Source organism: Caretta caretta, chromosome 1, assembly GCF_965140235.1.
Source record: "Caretta caretta isolate rCarCar2 chromosome 1, rCarCar1.hap1, whole genome shotgun sequence".
Classification (NCBI taxonomy): domain Eukaryota; kingdom Metazoa; phylum Chordata; order Testudines; family Cheloniidae; genus Caretta; species Caretta caretta.
Window position 1 is genome coordinate 299253816 of NC_134206.1, and position 19536 is coordinate 299273351.

At 42.4% G+C, this 19536-nt stretch overlaps 1 protein-coding gene and 1 long non-coding RNA gene across 2 annotated transcripts in view; one reads left to right on the forward strand and one right to left on the reverse strand.

Moving 5' to 3' along the window:
• Positions 1 to 10872: 10872 nt before the first annotated feature.
• LOC125630304 (uncharacterized) lies at positions 10873 to 17614 on the reverse strand. The gene is made up of 5 exons (XR_007354618.2): positions 17421 to 17614; positions 16309 to 16542; positions 15044 to 15169; positions 12304 to 12364; positions 10873 to 11918 (listed from the first exon to the last, which is right to left on the reverse strand). It is a non-coding gene; the product is annotated as an uncharacterized LOC125630304 (long non-coding RNA).
• A 63-nt stretch (positions 17615 to 17677) lies between these two features.
• YAF2 (YY1 associated factor 2) overlaps positions 17678 to 19536 on the forward strand; it is a 42469-nt gene continuing 40610 nt past the window's right edge. The window contains exons 1-2 of the mRNA XM_048836032.2: positions 17678 to 17862; positions 18112 to 18237. Of these exons, the coding sequence (XP_048691989.1) occupies positions 17837 to 17862; positions 18112 to 18237 (152 nt within the window). The 5' untranslated portion in view covers positions 17678 to 17836. The remainder of the gene's footprint in view (positions 17863 to 18111; positions 18238 to 19536) is intronic.

The following is a 19536-nucleotide window of genomic DNA, read 5'->3' on the forward strand; positions in this document are numbered from 1 at the left end:
GGGCTTGCCCCACTCTTCCCACCTGGTACTCCTGTTGGGGAGCGGGGCAAGCCCCCGCATTCTGATCCCGCTCCCCAGCAGGTGCACCAAGCATGCAGGCAGAGCGGGGCAAGCCCAAAGCCCACTTCCTGGCAGGAGCACTGGGCGGGCAGAGCGGGTCGGGGCGGCCATTTTGTCAGGGCCCTCCAGTTGGCTGGGGCCCTTGGGCATGGGCCCAGTGGCTAATCCATCACTGCCATATTACCTGTGTGAAGATTTTTAATAATTCTTGATCATAGGTTAGACTCATGACTTTTTTGACAATCCAGCAGAAATTACTTTTAAAATGATATATACACCTCAACTTTCAACTTCTGGTAGCCTAGCAGGGCTTCACATCCAACTTCCTTCTGGATGGTTAAGTTATATTTTTATATAATAGATTTGTTATGTACATAATGGAGCTATCAGCTCTTTCTTAGTCTCTTTGAGCTCTTCTGAAAAAAACCCATCCCAAAGAATTTGCCTGAGTGAAAGTACCTGGAAATAAAACACAAGAAATAAAATTTCTCGAATGAAGTTACAGAATCCACATAGGACACTGTACAATTTATCACTTCCCCCACAAACATAACAAAAAAGACTGATTATTACTGCTGTCATAGAATGTCTATGATGGAAAATACTTTATACTACTAAACCTCCTACTTCATCAGTTATGTACTGCAGAAAAGCAGACTGAAGTACTGTTGTTTTTCTCGTTAGCTTTACATAAAAACAGTGTGAAAGAATAGTGGTATTTTTAAGAAGCTGTCAGTGGTTTATCTTCACAGCTGGCACCTATTAATACTGTGGCTATTTTTTGCAACCCCAAATAGGCTCTACAGTTAACACTAACCCATTAGAAAAGACCACAAAATGCTAAAATTGCATCAGAATGCTTTCTAAGGTAATAAATAATTCTTAATGTTGTATTTCCATCCATTAACACAGGTTTCTAACCAGGAAAGTTGCAAATGTATTTATTTTTAATGCAACTTAATCCATACCTGGTTTAATATTACAGACAAAAATAACAATTTTTCTATTATTCATACACCTGCGAGTTTTTGTGGGAACTAATCAATTTGATATTTGAATTGCTTTCTAGAGTTCTTCTGGTATTAGCACAGCATCCTTCCCAGTCTCTTCAGCCTCTACCAATTGACAAAATTACTCTAGATTCAACAGTGCAGCAATAAATTACAAATTGTCCTCTAACTTATTTTTGCACTCCCACAGAAGGTTTCTTCTTTGCAGTAGCTCTCAGAAAAGCTGGGATTCCATCTGTCCCCTTTATTACCCAAGCAAGGAAAGGGGGCGGGGGAACCAACAAACCAACAACAAAAAAATTTAAGTGCTAAAGTCTGCATTCACTTTAACCTCTGCAAATACAGAGTAGCTCCATTGACCTCAATACAGTTACTCTGGATTTATAGTGATGAAACTGCCAGCAGAATTTGGCCAAAAATTGTACTCAAATAGAAGTTAGACTACAGTATTGTGAACACAGTCTGGAAGCAGGTTGAAATGCAGAAGGAATTAGGTCTGGGGGCATATTCACTTCTAGTGTAAGCTGCTGAAGCTCCTGTGGATTGAAGGTTATGAAAGCCGCTCTAATTTACTCCATATGCTAAGGGTCACAAGGGTCTAAGACAGTGGTTCTCAAAGTCGGTCCGCTGCTTGTTCAGGGAAAGCCCCAGCGGGCCGGGCTGGTTTTTTTACCTGCCGTGTCCGCAGGTTCTGCCGATCACACCTCCCACTGGCCACGGTTCGCCACTCCAGGCCAATGCGGGCTGCAGAAAGCGGCGCAGGCTGAGGGATGTGCTGGCTGCCCTTCCCGCAGCCCCCATTGGCCTGGAACGGCGAACTGCGGCCAGTGAGAGCCGCAATCGGCCGAACCTGAGGATGCGGCAGGTAAATAAACCAGCCCGGCCCACCAGGGGCTTTCCCTGAACAAGCAGCAGACTGGCTTTGAGAACCACTGGTCCCAGGCATCTGGGAATTACTGGTGTACATGAAAACCTAGCCACGCTTATTTCCTCCTGGCAGCACTCCGTGTTCCAGCCTTTGGGGGTGAAGGTTACCAGAGAATTTCTTCATGTTGGGGTGATCTTCCCGTGTCTGGCCACTCCAGATTTAGGATTACTTCCCCCGCATAGTGACACTAGCACAGCTGGGAGGCATTGCCTTCAAATAGTTTTATAATCTGATCTCTTTTACAACTGTTTTTTTCTATCTCCGTAAGAGGACTTATAGGATGTACTCACCATGGCACTAAGATTTCTGTGGCAATTTTCTCCGAGAAACATAAAGGCCCATGGTCATCTTATCAGATCATTTGCACCCATTTTGCAATAGGGTAACTAAACTGCCTTCATTGAAATTAATTTATTTATATCATTGTGAGATCAGAATCAAGCACAGCATTTCAGAGAGGAGAGGCCAGAGTTTATACACAAAAATTTGGGAGCACTCACATTTTCCTGCACAAATTGGTTAATTTCATTTGCAACACTTACCGGTATTTCAAAAAAAAAAATGTATAGGGACAAATACAGCTAGGTGTGCATTGTTGCCTTGCCTACATTGTTTCATTGCTACTTAAATGTATTTGCTGAGTGCCACTATGTTCTTTGGCACTTTGTAGATCTCCCAAGACAGACTACGCTAAGCTACTTTATATACAGCAGCTCTTGACTTTTGGAAGGTTCCTGACATCAGAACATGACCTCCTTTCCTTGCCAATTAAAAATAAAATCAAACAGCAAACAATAAGGGAGAATTGCAACCAGCCTACCTATGGAACTGATAGTCTGTATTTGCAAAAAGAAAAGGAGTACTTGTGGCACCTTAGAGACTAACCAATTTATTTGAGCATGAGCTTTCGTGAGCTAGAGCTGTAGCTCACGAAAGCTCATGCTCAAATAAATTGGTTAGTCTCTAAGGTGCCACAAGTACTCCTTTTCTCCTTCTTTTAACTCCCTGGCTTTCCCATTGTACTGGTACTGTTGAAGCATGTTCACGTTATCATAAGGTGTCCTTGCTGTTCCTTTGCTCTTTATATAAGAAACATTAGATTTGTAGCCCTGCCAATCTCTGATAACAGTGGAAAAGAAATTTCAAGGTTACTTCTGAATTTGGGGTTTTTGTGTGGTTGGGCCATTTATCAGCATATCCAAGACACTGATTGGACTGACCAGAAATAGTTCTTCCAAGATCCTCCTTGAGGCTTTTTAATTGAAATGGCTGTGTGCTGTGAGAGATCGTCTTGACCATGCTTAGTACTCCAATCTGTTCTAAAACTGGGAATATAGATAATGCTCTCATTTCATGTGCTTATTGTACCATATTTACAGATTGGGTGTATCGTAAGTAACAAGTGCTTATAGTACTCAGCTGTATGTGGTGTGTGTATCACTATAGATGTATGCAGTGTAGTTGCAGCCAAGTCAGTCACAGGTGTCAGTCACAGACTGATCTGAATTTTACACTTAAAGCAAGGATTCAACCTCTTTGTTATGGATGAAGGATACAGCACATACTCTGAGTACAGAATTTATTTGTGACAATTTACAATTAAATCTTTTAGTAAGTTTATGAGCTAAATTTAAATTTTAAATGGGTCCAACTAGAAATTTATCACTTCTCAGACCTTTTTTGTTCTGAATGATCTCAATAATGGAAAAACACTGACCTTTCAAACTTTCCATAGAGTTAAAACTCTTGAAATCTTGTGTGTACACTATATATGAAGAAATTAGGTAGTAATTGAGTTAGGTTATTCATGATTATTTTGTAAAATTGTTATGATTTATAGGTAATAAACAGAGCCAGGTCAATAGTTCAGGTAATTCTTAAGTGCCATTGTGACACAAGATGTAACTTAACTAACCATCATGCTTCCTCTCCAGTTAATTTGCATGCTTTAGTTTTATTGGAAAAAATGAGTCAGTGGCATGAGGGACTGTACATATGTTAATGATTCTCATTGACAGATTACTTGGCCCATAGTTATCACTGGATTGGTCCCATATGTATCTGCTCTCAAAAAATTCCAGGGCTGCATGCGACTAAATTAAGGGTCAGATTCATGAGTTCTCTATAGCTGCTTTGTGCTTCTCCAGTGATGCAAAGTGGCTATAAACCTGATCTCACTAGCCAGTGTGCTCTGGTTGCTTTCCACTGTTCTGGAGTGGCACAAAGCAGCCAGAGCGTACTGGTGAATCTATCCTGAAAAGTTAAAATGTAAAAAAATACCATCTAAGGATGATACTACATATCTTCAACTCATGAGCAATATCATGATGGCATTCTCTTTGGGTTTCTTGTGCAATATTCACATATAACATTTTAAATACTTTTTTAAAATAAAAGAAATTCTCAGACAAAAATCTGTGTTAAATTGGAATTAAGATTGAGAGCACGTTTCAGTAATTAAATTAAGCATGAATGATGAATTATCCCCCAAATAAGCATTACAAACCCCAAACATTCAGAGTTCAAGTTAAAATTAAATTAAACCTAAACATGCTAAAGTACGGAAATGTACAATTGAGGCACTCAAACAATCTTAATTGTGCTCAGTAACAACACCATGAAATAACTATACAATTATGTTTAATGCATCTAAGAGTTTGTGGTTCCAGATTACATTAAACTGTTTTTTATGCATAGTTTTCTCTCTTTTTTTCATTTTCCTCATGGCATTATTATAGGGTTAAGGTTGTCTTTGTGCCTTCACTGTGCATTTCCAAACTTTAACATGTTTGTATTTTTTTAAGTTTAACTTTAACTCTGAATGTCTTGGGTTTATAATGCTTGTTTTGTGGATAATTACATCATTCTAATGTTTTTTACCCTTAAATTACAGAAACCTACTATCAACCTTAACACACATTTTTTTGTGGTCTGGGAATATATGTATTTTACATATATGGGGATGATATAAAAGTGCAAAGTTATTTGAAAATCCAGGACAGTTATGTATGTGCCTATATATAGATTTAGACACCTCACTTTTGGCACCAAAGCTTGATAACCTTCATCTCAGACATAGATCCCCAGTCTCAAAGTCCCAGCATCTTTTGAAAGGACGACTTGCATCCAATCTAAGTTAGCACTGCTAGCTGTCTTAAAAACCACATATCACTTTTTTCACATAGTGGATCAAATCTGCCAATGATTAACTGAATGTCCAATGTTAGATGGACAATAGAGTATTCAAGAGACCAAAAAGGGAACAAATATTCAAACATTTAAGTCTGATGTATTTTAACCCTGGCATTTGGAGTCTCAGTTTAGAACTGTATTAATTTATAAGGAGCATTGTCTGGTTTGTTTCTGAAGTCTTCTATACTTTTATCAATGGACAACAAAATATTTTCACCTCTCCTACAGTGATATAAATCTGTTGCAAGGCTAGTCTTAGAGAGAAAACTTCTATTCTGTTTGAGGAGCATTAGCCTTTTTCCTTCGTGTTGATGAAAGCTGGCAATTTACTGCCAATTACAGGCTGTTTAGTTTACAGAACCATATATTCAGATCTGGAATTAGCCGTGCATATGAAGGTAATCTGATGATTGAAGACTGCTATTTGTCCATGGCTTGTCCCAGTCCAGTCAAATAAAAATTCCCATTGATTGGTTCCTTACCAGCATGGTAAATTGTACTTCAAATTATGTCTTGTTACTCTTTGAAGCTTTTTCATTCTTTGATCGCTACAGCATCTAAAATTAACACTGGAAGAATGATAGTTACTGTGGTATACAAAGGATTCTATAGCTTCAAAGATTATAGATTAAGTAGACTTGCTTTTGAAGATTAGTCTATCAATAATCCGAGTAGTAATGAAAATAATACCTTACAACCCTGTACTGGGCTTTCAGGACTAGTCTTTCAGTTGTTTTCATCATATCTGCAAAACAGGCTTCAAACCGCAAGAATTCCAAATGCTGTTTGAATCATTTATTATGGCTGCAATTTTAGATATGGCCTCTCTGCTTGGATTTCTGGAATTGCATATTTACCCTGCCTTGTAAGAAAATGATACGATATCCCTTTTTATACACTTCTGCATTCAAATCTGTCAGAATAATATTTTATCTTGGCAAATGTTCAGCCAGTACATAAACTTAAACAACAGAAAGTATTATGATTTTGAACCCCTTCAATCAAATCTCATCTTTGAAACCCTAGTGTGTATCTGACCATGAATTTATGACTTTCCCATAACACCATTGAAATTAAGGGATTGTTAGCTTTCAGACACAGGCATACCATCAAATTATCAACTGTGTTCTATCTTAAAAATACTATTTGAATAAATCCCAGTTTGGCAGACCAGAGAGATAATGATTCATGCTTTAGTTCTATCTGTTTGGTGCTGTTGCAAAGCTGTTCTGGCTAGTATCCCAGGCAAATTCTTAAGACTTAAATCCAGACAGAAAATAGCTGTTAGAATATGCACCCATTTTAAACTTCTAAACTCTATATCCTCTGTTATATTTGACCTCCTGAGGTTAGCAAATGAATACAAAGTCAATCAATCATTTTCTGCCACTGAAAGCTGCATTTTTAATACATCCACTACATAATTTGTGATCTTCTACTCCCAGTCTCATAGGGCCAGATTCTCAGATGGTTTTAATCTGTGCAGGACAACTGACTTTAGTGGCGGTATGCTGGTTTCACACCAGTTGAGACTCTTGCTCATTTACTGTACATTGATGTCACAGGCTTGGCTAAAGGGCTGCTGCCTATTGATCTGAGATATAGCTTTTGTCAACAAATAAATCCATTTATATGATTTTTTTCTTTAAATGTATTACACTAGAGAAATAATCACTGCATTTATTTGGAATCTTTTTACTAGGGTATTATAATAATAGCAGCATATATTTAAAAAGCGAGGAACTGTGCACCCCAAACTGGAGCTCATATAGGGTATCATTAAACAACTACAACCCATACTAGATGTGGAACAGATCCTGAAAGATATCTTTCCTAAACCCTCTCTTTTGGACTTCAAACAACCCCCAAACTCTCCAAGCTCATCATCAGAAACAAGGTCCACACAGACCAGGACCCACCAACTCAAAGCAGCACCACACCCTGCCAGAACAACAGATGAAAACTTGCAGACATATATCTGCTGTTACAATATCAGTACCTCCACAACTCACCTTTCAAGATTCATGAGTCCTACACTTGCCTATCACAATATATATGATGTACCTCATCTGGTGCATTAAATGCCCCAATAACAACTATGTGGGTGAAATGAGACAATCACTACTCTCTCTAACGAACTCACACAGAAAAATGACAAAAGACAAAACCACGCTATCACCTGTGGGTGAATGCTTTTCACAAAATGGTCGCTCCATATATGGCCAAAAGGAAACCTGCACAACACTTTTTCAAAAGATGAGTCTGGAAGCTTAAATTCATAACTTTATTAAACACTAAAAATCATGGACTGAATAAAGACATTGAATCTATATCTCATTACTACAATCTATAACCCACTAATCCTCCTTTGTCCTATGACTGCAGAGGTGTCAACTGCCCACTTCACCTTGAATGCTCTCTTACAACATGTTATAAACAATCTGTTCCACCTTTTATTTAGCTGTGACACTCTAACACAGTTGTGGGCAACCTGCGGCACGCAGGCGCAGCCCATGAGGGTAATCTGCCCGCGGCAGTTTGTTTACATTGACTGTACACAGGCACAGCTACCCGCAGCTCCCATTGGCCACGGTTCACCATTCCTGGCCAATGGGAGCTGCGGGAAGCAGCGGCCAGCACATCACTGTGGCCCGTGCCGCTTCTCGCAGCTCCCAGAGGCCAGGAACGGCGAACCGTGGCCACTGGGAGCTGTGGGCGGGCGGCCGTGCCTGTAGATGGTCAATGTAAACAAACTATCTCACGGCCGCCAGTGAATTGCCCTGACGGACCATGTGTGGTCGTGGGCCGCAGGTTGCTCACCACTGCTCTAATACCTTTCCACAGACTACAACGTGTACAGTGCTCACTTTATCTTTATTTTTTATTACAAGTATTTGCAATGTAAAAAACAAAATAATTAGTATTTTTCAATTCACCTCATACAAGTACTGTAATACAATCTCTTTATTGTGAAAGTTAAACTTACAACTGTAGAATTATGTACAAAAAATAACTGCATTCAAAAATAAAACAATGTAAAACTTTGGAGTCTACAAGCTCACTCAGTCCTACTTCTTGTTCAGCCAATCACTTGAAAACAACTTTGTTTACATTAGCAGGAGATAATGCTGCCCGCTTCTTGTTTCCAGTGTGACCTGAAAGTGAGACCAGGCATTCTCATGGCACTGTTGTAGCTGGCGTTGCAAGATATTTTTGTGCCAGATGCACTAACGATTCATATGTCCCTTCATGCTCCAACCACCATTCCAAAGGACATACGGCCACGCTGTTGATGGGTTCTGCTCAATAACAATCCAAAGCAGTGCAGACCGATGCATGTTCATTTTCATTATCTGAGACAGATGCCACCAGCAGAAGGTTGATTTCCTTTTTTGGTGGTTCAGATTCTGTAGTTTCTGCATCAGAGTGTTGCTCTTTTGAGACTTCTAAAAGCATGGTCCACACCTCATCCTGATCAGATTTTGGAAGGCACTTCAGATTCTTAAACCTTGGTTCAAGTCCTGTAGATATCTTTAGAAATCTCACATTGGTACCTTCTTTGCATTTTGTCAAATCTGCAGCGAAAGTGTTCTTAATTGAATAACCTGCTGGGTCATCATCTGAGACTGCTATAACATGAAATATATGCTAGAATGCGGTAAAACAGAGCAGGAGACATACTATTCTCCCCCAAGGAGTTCAGTCACAAATGTAATTAACACATTTTTTTTTTTAACAAGTGTCATCAGCATGGAAACATGTCGTCTAGAATGGTGGCCAAGCATGAAGGGGCATGCAAATGTTTAGTGTATCTGGCACATAAATACATTGCAACGCTGGCTTCAAAAGTGCAATGCGAATGCCTGTTTTCATTTTCAGGTGACATTGTAAATAAGAAGTGGGCAGCATTATCTCCTGTAAATGTAAACAAACTTGTTTGTCTTAGTAATTGCCTGAACAAGTAGGACTGAATGGACTTGTAGGATTTAAAGTTTTACATTGTTTTGTTTTTGAGTGCAGTTAAGTAAAAAAAAAAATCTACATTTGTAAAGTGCACTTTCACAATAAAGAGATTGCACTACAGTACTTGTATAAGGTGAATTGAAAAATACTATTTCTTTTGCTTATCATTTTTCCAGTGCAAATATTTGTAATAAAAAATAATATAAAGTGAGCACTGTACATGTTGTATTGTGTTGTAATTGAAATCAATATATTTGAAAATGTAGAAAAAAATCCAAAGATATTTAATAAATTTCAATTGGTATTTTATTGTTTAACAGTGCTATTAAAACTATGATTAATCACGATTAATTTTTTTAATCATGATTCATGTTTTGAGTTAATTGCATGTGTTAACTGCGATTGACAGCCCTACTTTTAATATTCTAAACCGTTCTCTTCTGCACCAATCTAGTCAAAGAGGAGTACCACACTCTTAAAAGATGCCTTCAAGATTAGTGGATCCTTGGAAATGTGATAAATGTATTAGGAATTGAGAATTTATTATCATAAGTAAATGTAATAAGAAATCTTGGTAATTTGCATTATTCCTGGATACAACCGCTGAGCCTCAGCTCTAGTCTATGATGATTGCTAGCAAGACTGTATTGTGTGTGTGGTACACACAATTGGTTGTGTCTACATTTAAGTGGTGAACTGTTGATTGTATATTAATGTGGTTCTGGGTGAATTAATAAATTGTTGGTTGGTTAAGAATAAGCAGGAGTTCTGACTTGAAAAATACTATTCAAGTTAAAAGTTGACCAGAAAAGAAACCAGAGTTAAAACTAGTAAGCTAACACCTCTTGGGCTCAATAAAACGGGGTTATCCTACCGGATTCTATTATATATTGACAAACCTAGGTTGTCAGATTTCAGCACCCTGACAAATTCATAAATTGACCCCCTTTCATGCTTATATCCCCCTCCCCTACAACATCAGAGCATTCTGATGGTTGTTCTAATTTACACCAATCTGTAGAAGCTGCAAAAGGTTAAAACTCTAATTCAAGATCGGTGTTGTGTACGTGTGTCTTCATCACTCCTCCTTTTCAGTAACCACATCCCCTTTTCCTGCTCACCAGCAACAAGAAAGAGGTGTTACATATGAGCCCCTGTCAGCTGTATGCCATTGCAGGGTTAAACTTGCATCCTCCAGGGGCCTTTTGCGCAGGTTTTGTAGCCAAAAAAACACGAGCAAGATAGTGCAAAGCCACTACACCATACTGAAGGAGCCAGCTCGCAGTGTTCAACTTGAGAGTTCCAAGAGTGAAAATCTGTAGAGGTCAGTATTATTATTTACTATTTTCTGGACACTTCTTGCAATGTGAAAATGGTCTTAAAAATGCATTCTACTGGGTCATCTAGACTTTACTAACTGCTTCTCTTTGAACCATCATCTAACAGAGTGACTCAAACCTGATCTAATATGACTGACAGGCCCGTTGAGAGGTTTCTCCTTCTCACAGCTCCAGACCACCTGTCAATGCCATGGGCTCACTGTATACAGTGTACTGTACCTACAGGCAGAGCCTGAGGGTGCACTCCACATTAATTAAAAATTCCCCTTGCTCTCTTTCTTTCATTTTGAAAAAAAACCATAATAAACAGGTTCTATAAAACAGTCAATTGAAATATTACACTTATCAACAATAAAAGTACAACGAGTGGGAAAGGATATAAGGAAGATAAAAGGTGAGTTTATTACAGATTTTTATAGAAAACACAGCAGTAGTGGTGAGGCATCTAGTAAAGCAGAATCATCCTCTCATTTATTAAAGAGCTTCCAATTGTCTATCTTGACCATCATCATAGATCTCTCCATTGTGTGTTATTCATTGGCTATATTAGTGTGTGGTTGTTTTTGCTTGATATTATATTTTATTTTGATTTAATTTAAAAAAGGAAAAGGGAAAGCATAACAATATCCATGGTTATTGACACCTGCTATGTGGGGGATCGGGAAACTTTCAAAGTCCCGACTCAGATCGGGTGACTGGGGCCAAGAAATAAAGAGTGATCTATTAACATCATTCCTGGGTGCCTCACCTTAATTAAACTTTTCCTTCTCTCCCCTCTGGGATGATATGGGGACAGGAGCTCTGTCAAGAGATTCTCATGGAGACTTCCTCCTCCAGAGCACCCTGCCATGGGTTTTATACTGGGAGGGGAAGATCTGATCCTATATACCAGGGGTGGCCAAACTGAGCCTGAGAAGGAGCCAGAATTTATCAATGCACATTGCCAAAGAGCCACAGTTATATGGCAGCAGCCCCCCATCAGCTCTCCCCCTCTCCCGCCCAGGCTCCCAGTGCCTCCAGCCCACTGGTGCCTTCCCCTCCCTCCCCATCAGCTGTTTCATGGCATGCAGGAGGCTTTGGGAGGACGGGGGAGGAGCGAGGGCACGGTAGGCTCAGGGGAGGGGCAGGAAGGGGTCGAGTGAGGGTAGGGCCTGTGGCAGAGCCAGGGGTTGAGCAGTGAGCACCCCCCAGCACATTGGAAAGTTGGTGCCCGTAGCTCCAACCCCGGAGTCAGTGCCTATACAAAGAGACGTATATTAACTTCTGAAGAGCTGCATGTGGCTTCGGAGCCACAGGTTGGCCACCCGTGCTATATACAATAAATAATTGGTGTGAGATCTTGTGGTACTGTACACATTGGTGCTTGTTTCTTGTAGTCCTCAGAGTGTACTCTTCTAAAGAAGTTATCACTTCCATAAGTCTTTCCTGTAAAAAGGTTGCTTAATTAGTTAATTAATTACATTACATTAATTAAAAAGAACAGTGCAGTTCAAAGATCCTTCTCCCCTCCTAATACATAAGTCCTCCATACTCCCCTGTTTTTCTTGACATTTCCAAGGTAATACACACAGGCCAAATTCTGATCTCATGTACACTGGTGTAAATCTGTAGTAATTTCAATGAAGTCCATTTACACTGACCAAAGAATTTGGTCTACTGCCTATTAAGCCCTGTGCAGGGGCTCAGGGCTGCGGTGAATTTGCAAAGGAAACATGCTGAAGGTGCAACTTGACCAAGAGCGGACCTATAATAAAGAGGCCTATATCTGTGAATTCCAACTGAGGGCCCAAGTGTTGCTTTTGTTACCTACCTCCAAATCCAAGTTGTTGGCCATTGGCAAGGTCCCTTTGAAGTAGTGATTTGGGCCAGAACTGTAGATTATGAAGTTCACCAACCGGGAAAGAGAGAGAATACTCAGATATATCACACTAACCTGCTGAAAGTGTTGAAAGAGCAAGAGAGAGTCCTCATCTCTCTGTTCCCTCCTGACCCTGAGCTTGGCTCCCAGGCTATAACAGTTCCCAATCCAGATACAGTGCTGATCAGAGAAGGGTTATGACTTAAATGGGAGCAGCAGATACACAAGTTTCCTTTCTGTGTTTTTGGCAAACCCAGGTCAGACTCACTTGGTGTTGCACAATATAGAAACTGAACCCAGACAAAAAGTGGGGGAAACCGTGCAACCACTACCCAGGAAAATGTGGGAGACAGTGCAGCAAGAACAGCAGAACTTCTTGACGCTAGCGGTCATCGAAAAGTCACACAAGTGGTGAAGTCTGATCCTACTTGTGCCCAAGCCAGATGGTTCAACACAATTCTGCACTGACTTTCAAAAAGTGAATGCAGTATCCAAGTTGGATACCTATCCCATGCCTCAGATCTGGAGAAGTTGGGGATACCAGGTATATATTTCCACCCTTGATTTGACCAAGTGATACTAGCAGATCCCCCACCCCTGAATCCCAGGAGAAGGCTGCCCCTTCTATATACCCCTGGGCTTATTCCAGTTTAAAACCATGCCCTTTGGTCTGCATGGGGCTGCTGCTACATTCCAGCGGTTATTTGAAAAAGTGTTATGACTACCCAGACAGTATGCAGTCACTTATATTGATGATATTGTCATTTGTAGTGAAACCTGGGACGACCACATGAAACACCTCACACCAGTCCTACAGGTGTTCCAGGAAGCTGGACTGAAAGTGAACCCCGCTAAATGTCAATTGACCAACAAGTGAACTACCTGGGATATACTGTGGGTGGGGAATAGTTATGCCTTTTGGTGGGAAAGATTAAGGCCTTGTCAGAATGCACTATCCCCTCTACAAAGAAACAGGTGTGCCGCTTCCTGGGGCTAGCACAATATTATAGGTGGTTCATCCCCGACTTTGCCATGATCACCAACTCTTTAACATAACTGGTGAAAGATGCCACACCAAGGAAGACCCATTGAACTGAAGCCTTTGGCAAAACCTTCCAGATATTAAAAGAATGACTGATCCAGGAACCCATTTTGTTTCACCCTGACATCTTGAAGCCTTTTATTTTGTAAATGAACATAAGAATGGCCATACTGGGTCAGACCAGTGGTCCATCTAACCCAGTATCCTGTCTTCCGACAGTGGCCAATGCCAGATGCTTCTGAGGGAATGAAGAGAACAGGCAGTCATCGAGTGATCATCCCCTATCGTCCACTCCCAGCTTCTGGCAAATGGAGCTAGGGATACTCAGCATGGGGTTGCCTCCCTGACCATCTTGGCTAATAGCCATTGATGGACCTATCCTTCATAAACTTATCTAGTTCTTTTTTGAGCCCTGTTATAGTTTTGGCCTTCATAACATCCCCAGGCAATGAGTTCCACAGGTTTACTGTGCACTGTGTGAAGACTTCCTTTTGTTTGTTTTAAATCTGCCGCCTATTAATTTCATTGGGTGACCTCTGGTTCTTGTGCTATGTAAAGGAGTAAATAACACTTCCTTATTCACTTTCTCCACAACAAAGTCATCTCTTTTCCGAGATGAAAAGTCCCAGTCTTTAATCTCTTGTATGGAAGCTGTCCCATACTCTTTTGTTGCCCTTCTCTGTACCTTTTCCAATTCTATTATATCTTTTTTGAGATGGGTGACCAGAATTGCACACAGTATTCCATGGATTTATACAGAGGCATTATGATATTTTCTGTTTTATTATCTGTCCCTTTCCTATTGGTTCCAAACATTCTGGGGTTTTTTTTGGTGACTGCTGCTACAAACTGAGCAGATATTTTCAGAAAACTATCCACGATAACTCCAAGATCTCTTTCTTGAGAGGTAACAGTTAATTTACACTCCATCATTTTGTAAGTACAGTTGGGATTGTTTTCCAATGTGCATTACTTTGCATTTACAAACATTGAATTTCATCTGTCATTTTATGGCCCATTCACCCAGTTTTGCGAGATCCCTTTGTAACTCTTTGCAGTCTGCTTTGTACTTAACTATGTCAAATAATTTTGTATCATCTGCAAATTTTGCCACCTCACTGTTTACTCCTTTTTCCAAATCATTTATGAATACGTTGAATAGCACTGGTTCCAGTACAGAACTCTGGGGGACACCACTATCTACCTCTTTCCACTGTGAAAACTGATAATTTATTCCTACCCTTTGTTTTCTGTCTTTTAACCAGTTACGGATCCATGAGAAGACCTTCCCTCTTATCCCATGATTGCTTACTTGTCAAAGGCTTTCTGAAGGTCCAAGTACACTATATCCCCTGGATTACCCTTGTCTATATGTTTGCTGACCCCCTCAAAGAATTTGACTAGATTGGTGAGGCATGATTTCCCTTTACAAAAGCCATGCTGACTCTTCCCCAACAAATTATTTTTATCAACGAGTCTGATAATTCTGTTCTTTACTATAGTTTCAACCAATTTGTCTGGTACTGAAGTTAGGCTTACTGGCCTGTAATTGCCAGGTTCACCTCTGGAGCCTTTTTTTAAAAAATGGTGTCACATTAGCTATCCTCCAGTCTTCTGGTACAGAAGCTGATTTAAATGATAGTTACATACCACACTTTATGGATGCATCTGATGTCAGCCTTGGGGCTGTACTGTCACAGGAAGTGGTAGTAGTGGAACCTCTTGTCTTCAACATCAGCAGGAAGTTGTTCCCCCAGGAAGTTGCTTCCTTGGAGACTGAGAAGGAGGCCCTAATGGTAAAATGGTCTATAGATGCCCTATGCTATTACCTATGGGGCCACCCATTCCAGCTGGTGACTGTCCCTTATGATGGCTACAGTTCCTGAAGGACCATAATGCCAGAGTGATGTGGTAGTATTTGTCTCTGCAACCATACCACTAAACAGTGTTTCATCAAGCTGGCACAGAGTATAAAAATGCAGACTTCTTTTCACAAGACTGGTGGAGGCAGGAAGACTCAATACAAGTTCACGCAGTGACTCTGGAGCTGAGGGAGGAGGGTGTGGGATGGGGTTTACAGACTCCCCATTAAACCAGAGCAAGGCATAAGGCAGTACTTAGTGGGTTAGGAAGACCCCCACCCCGTAGCAGCTGTAGGGCATCCTCCAGGTGGAGGGACAGTTAAAAGGGCACTGGTAGCCCAGAGGAAGGGGGAAAAGGAGTTATAGGCTGTACCAGGAAGTGAGATTTAAAGCCTGGAGCTGTGGAAGAGTGACTACAGCACTGATAAGGCCAGTCTGCAAGCAGTGATTCATATTCCTCTCTTCTTGGAGTTGGAAACCCATAAGAGGCCCCAAAGAATGGGATATTGTTCCCCTGGCAGACTAAGCTGATACTACTATGACTGTGACCATGCCCCAAATGAAAGAGCCACGGTCCAGTAGCAACTGACCCAGGGAAAAGTGTAACTTGGGGTGGACCAACGAGTGGTCTGGACCCTGCAATACCACTTTAGAGCCCTTGATTTGGACCCGGTGGAGTGGGTGGCCTGGGTCCCTCTGTATTGCTCCTACTCCCCTTTGCTGTGCAAGAACCCCAGGGGGAGTAGAAAGGACAGAAGGGTCTGAGGCGCATTGAATATGATTTGGCAGTGCCTCCTCCAGAATGAACAAGACTAATGAGAACTGTGGAGCTGCTGCCTGACCACTAAGCCAGCTGGGTATCAGATTGACCGGCTACAGGGATTTTTGGTGTTAAGGATGTCACTTGAAAAAAATCCTGTGAGTGGACAAAGAGCCCCCAGGTGGCTGCATTTTGCAGGGAAGAAGGGAATAAAGTTCACCTAGGAGTCTAGAGATATTCCCTCGCAGTACATTTCTGTAATGTCCTATTACTGTCCCAAACTCAGGACTTACCTGAAGCTTGCTCACTCTGAGCAAGTTTCTCCTTCTTCCTGCCTCCTAGGTTGAGCAATGCTGCTGAGTGCTACTGCATGGAGCATGAATCCATCTTTCAAAAGTCACTCTGTCCTGTGTCACAGACCAACAATATTTTAGATGTGGTTACATCAAAGGTAGGCGCATGTCATTGGTGGTTTCCTGTGCCTCTATCAGTGTACCAAGGTATGCAAAAAATAGTATTTCTTCTCTCTGTAATGTTATTCAAATAGGATGAAATTCACTTAACCGTTTAAAATAGGACAATCTTTTAGTATAATACAGCTCACTATTAGTAGATTCTTCTCGATTTTCTGCCTACATTTTCCTTCTCTTTATTACACCCCACCCATGAAGAGCATGCCCAAGGCCTTGAACTAGCAGTGAAAGTGGACCGAGAGCCAGTGCTGATGTGGCCTAACCCGTGGAGAAAGTGGGCTGTCTCATTCTGTACTACCTGCAACCTTAGTATTGTTCATATTTATATTCAGGGAATTATAGTTATCCAGTCTGGAGCTGATAAATGAGGCCAGGTCTCTGGCTCACAGGAAGAGGTGTTGTTTGAAGAGGTGAAAGGGAGAGGTTTTCTGGATCAGTCCTGGCTTTATGAGGACGGGGTGCAATCTTGCATTGTGTGTAATTTGCATATCATCCTAGGTGAGATGACATTGATTTACATAAAAAGAAAAGGAGTACTTGTGGCACCTTAGAGACTAACCAATTTATTTGTCTCTAAGGTGCCACAAGTACTCCTTTTCTTTTTGCGAATACAGACTAACACGGCTGTTCCTCTGAAACCATTGATTTACATGTAATAGGAAAATGGTTCTGTCATGTATTTCAGCCCATGCAGGCTGCATTTGTAATACATCAAAACACGCAGGGCCTATATGAAATACATATGTCATCGCTGGAGAGGGGCTCTGTCTCTCAGCCCGCCTGGCAGCTTGCTTGCCATGTGCTGTTAGGCAAGCTGTTACAGGCGCAGGAGACAACACAATGGCCCGGGGGACCCCAACACCGTCACTCCCTGCGGGGCGGGGACCCCCAACCCGCTGGCCCAGCACCCGCACGAGTTCCCATCTCCCTACCGCCTGCCTCCCGGGCGCTGGCCGTGAAAGGGCGACCCCGACAGCCAGCGCCGTGTCGGGTGAGGGACCCGGGCTGCCCTAGTCGCCTCAGCTCTCCGGCCGCTTCCCCTGGCTGCCGCCCGCTCACCGCAGCCGCGTCCCCGCGCCCCTCCGGCCGGCCAGCGCCGCCAGCAGATGCGAACCTGCCGCCTCGCGCGGCCTGGGGCGCAGAGGGCTGCGGGCGGCCGCTGGTTGGCGGCGGGGGGACACGTGAGGGAGGAGGGGGCGGCGGGCGGCAGCGGGAGCCGGAGTTTCCCCGACAGCTGGAGGTTGCGGCGGCGGCTCCTCCTCCCCGCTCGAGCCAGGGCCTCCCCCCCGCGCTCCTCCTTATTTACAAACACACAAAGGGCCGGGCCGGGGTCGCGTCTGCAGCCGGCATGGGAGACAAGAAGAGCCCGACCAGGTAAGGGCGGCGCGGGGGCCTGGCGCCGGCAGCGCCCGCGCCCTGGATTAGCGGCGCCTCCTGGCCGGGCCCGACCCTGCGCCGGGAGCAGCAGCAGCGGAGGCAGCGGCGGCGAGCCGGCTCCGCCGTGCAGCGGCCATGGCGGCCGCGGGAGCCGGGCTGCAGCGGGGGCGGTCGGGCCGGGCTGAGAGCCGGGCCTGACCCACCGCCCTGCCTGTTTTGTCCCTCCCCTCGTTGTGTGTGTTGCAGGCCGAAGCGGCAGCCGAAACCCTCCTCGGACGAGGGCTACTGGGACTGCAGCGTGTGCACCTTCCGGAACAGCGCCGAGGCCTTCAAGTGCATGATGTGCGATGTGAGGAAGGGCACCTCAACCCGGTGAGTGTCCGGCCATCCCGGCCCGGTCGCCGGCGAGCAGCTCGCAGCAGCCCCGGCGTGCCAGGGAGCCGCCTGCTGCAGTGGGAACTAGGTCAGATTGATTGGGGACCCTATCGCCCGTGGTCTGCAGGGACAGGGACCAGAAATGCAGCAGCGTTTGATCCCAGACTCGTTTAACGCTTTGGCTCTGCCCGCTAAGAGGCATTTTCCTTTATAAAATTAACAGAATACCTGTCCAGATGCTAGTTGATTCAGCTCTGAAATCATCTGGAAGGGAAGAGGAGGGGAGCTCCCTTCATTGCAAGGAGCTCCCTGGGCTTGACTAGCATCTTGTTCTTTGATTAATGTGTGGTATCCAAGCAGGTTTCCTTTTGTATGTTGTACTAAAATAGCGTATGCAATGTTACATTTTTTTAAGATGATGCCTATGGGGTTTATTCACCTAATTATGAAAATAATTCTGTGCAGCATAAAGTGAGGTAGTTTTATACATTAAAACTTGAAAATAATTATCCGTACAAAGTACAATGTGTTAAACTTTTTTTTTTTTTCATTGAAAGAAAGACAGGTCTGGATCACCTTTATGCTATTTTGCCTAAAGTATTTGCCTGTATTACCAGTATTTTTTCTTTATGACGTAGCCTAATTCTATTTCCTCAAAAAACCTAAACAAAAATCCCTACATTTTTGTTTGTTTTATCTCTAGCATTAAAGAACTGTCCAGTTTATTTTCAACCCCACCTTAGAGATTCCATCTCTACAGAGGCAATTCCCTGCTACTACTTTTATAAAAGAAATGTAAATTGGCTGAGTTTTGTTATACAGAAAAGTCAGTCTGAAAATCAGTGACTTCCCAGAACAACCTTTTCCTTTAGAACTCCTTCAGAAAGCATGCTGGGAATTATTTGAATCCAGCATGTCTGTATAGTTCTAATATTATAGGTTAGAACAGAGATAGTCAATTATTTTTAGTCAAGGTCCACTTTTCTTAGGGTACAGGCAAGGTCCAGACTCCAGAGGAAATAATAATAATAAACCCCCCCTATAATGATAGTAAGTAAATAAAAAGATTCTGGTGTCTGTTCAAAAGCGTCTGGCGGTCCAGATTTGGCCCCCAGTCTGCCTATTGATTACTCCTGGTTTAGAACATGCATTAGAGGATGGATAATTCTATAAAACCAACAAGCGTGCAGTTGTACAGTCCTTTGCACATTAGCATAAGAAAATACTTATTTAATGAGCTTTTATTATTATTACTATTATACCTTATCAGTTAATCCTGTTAGCAAAAGAAGTTTA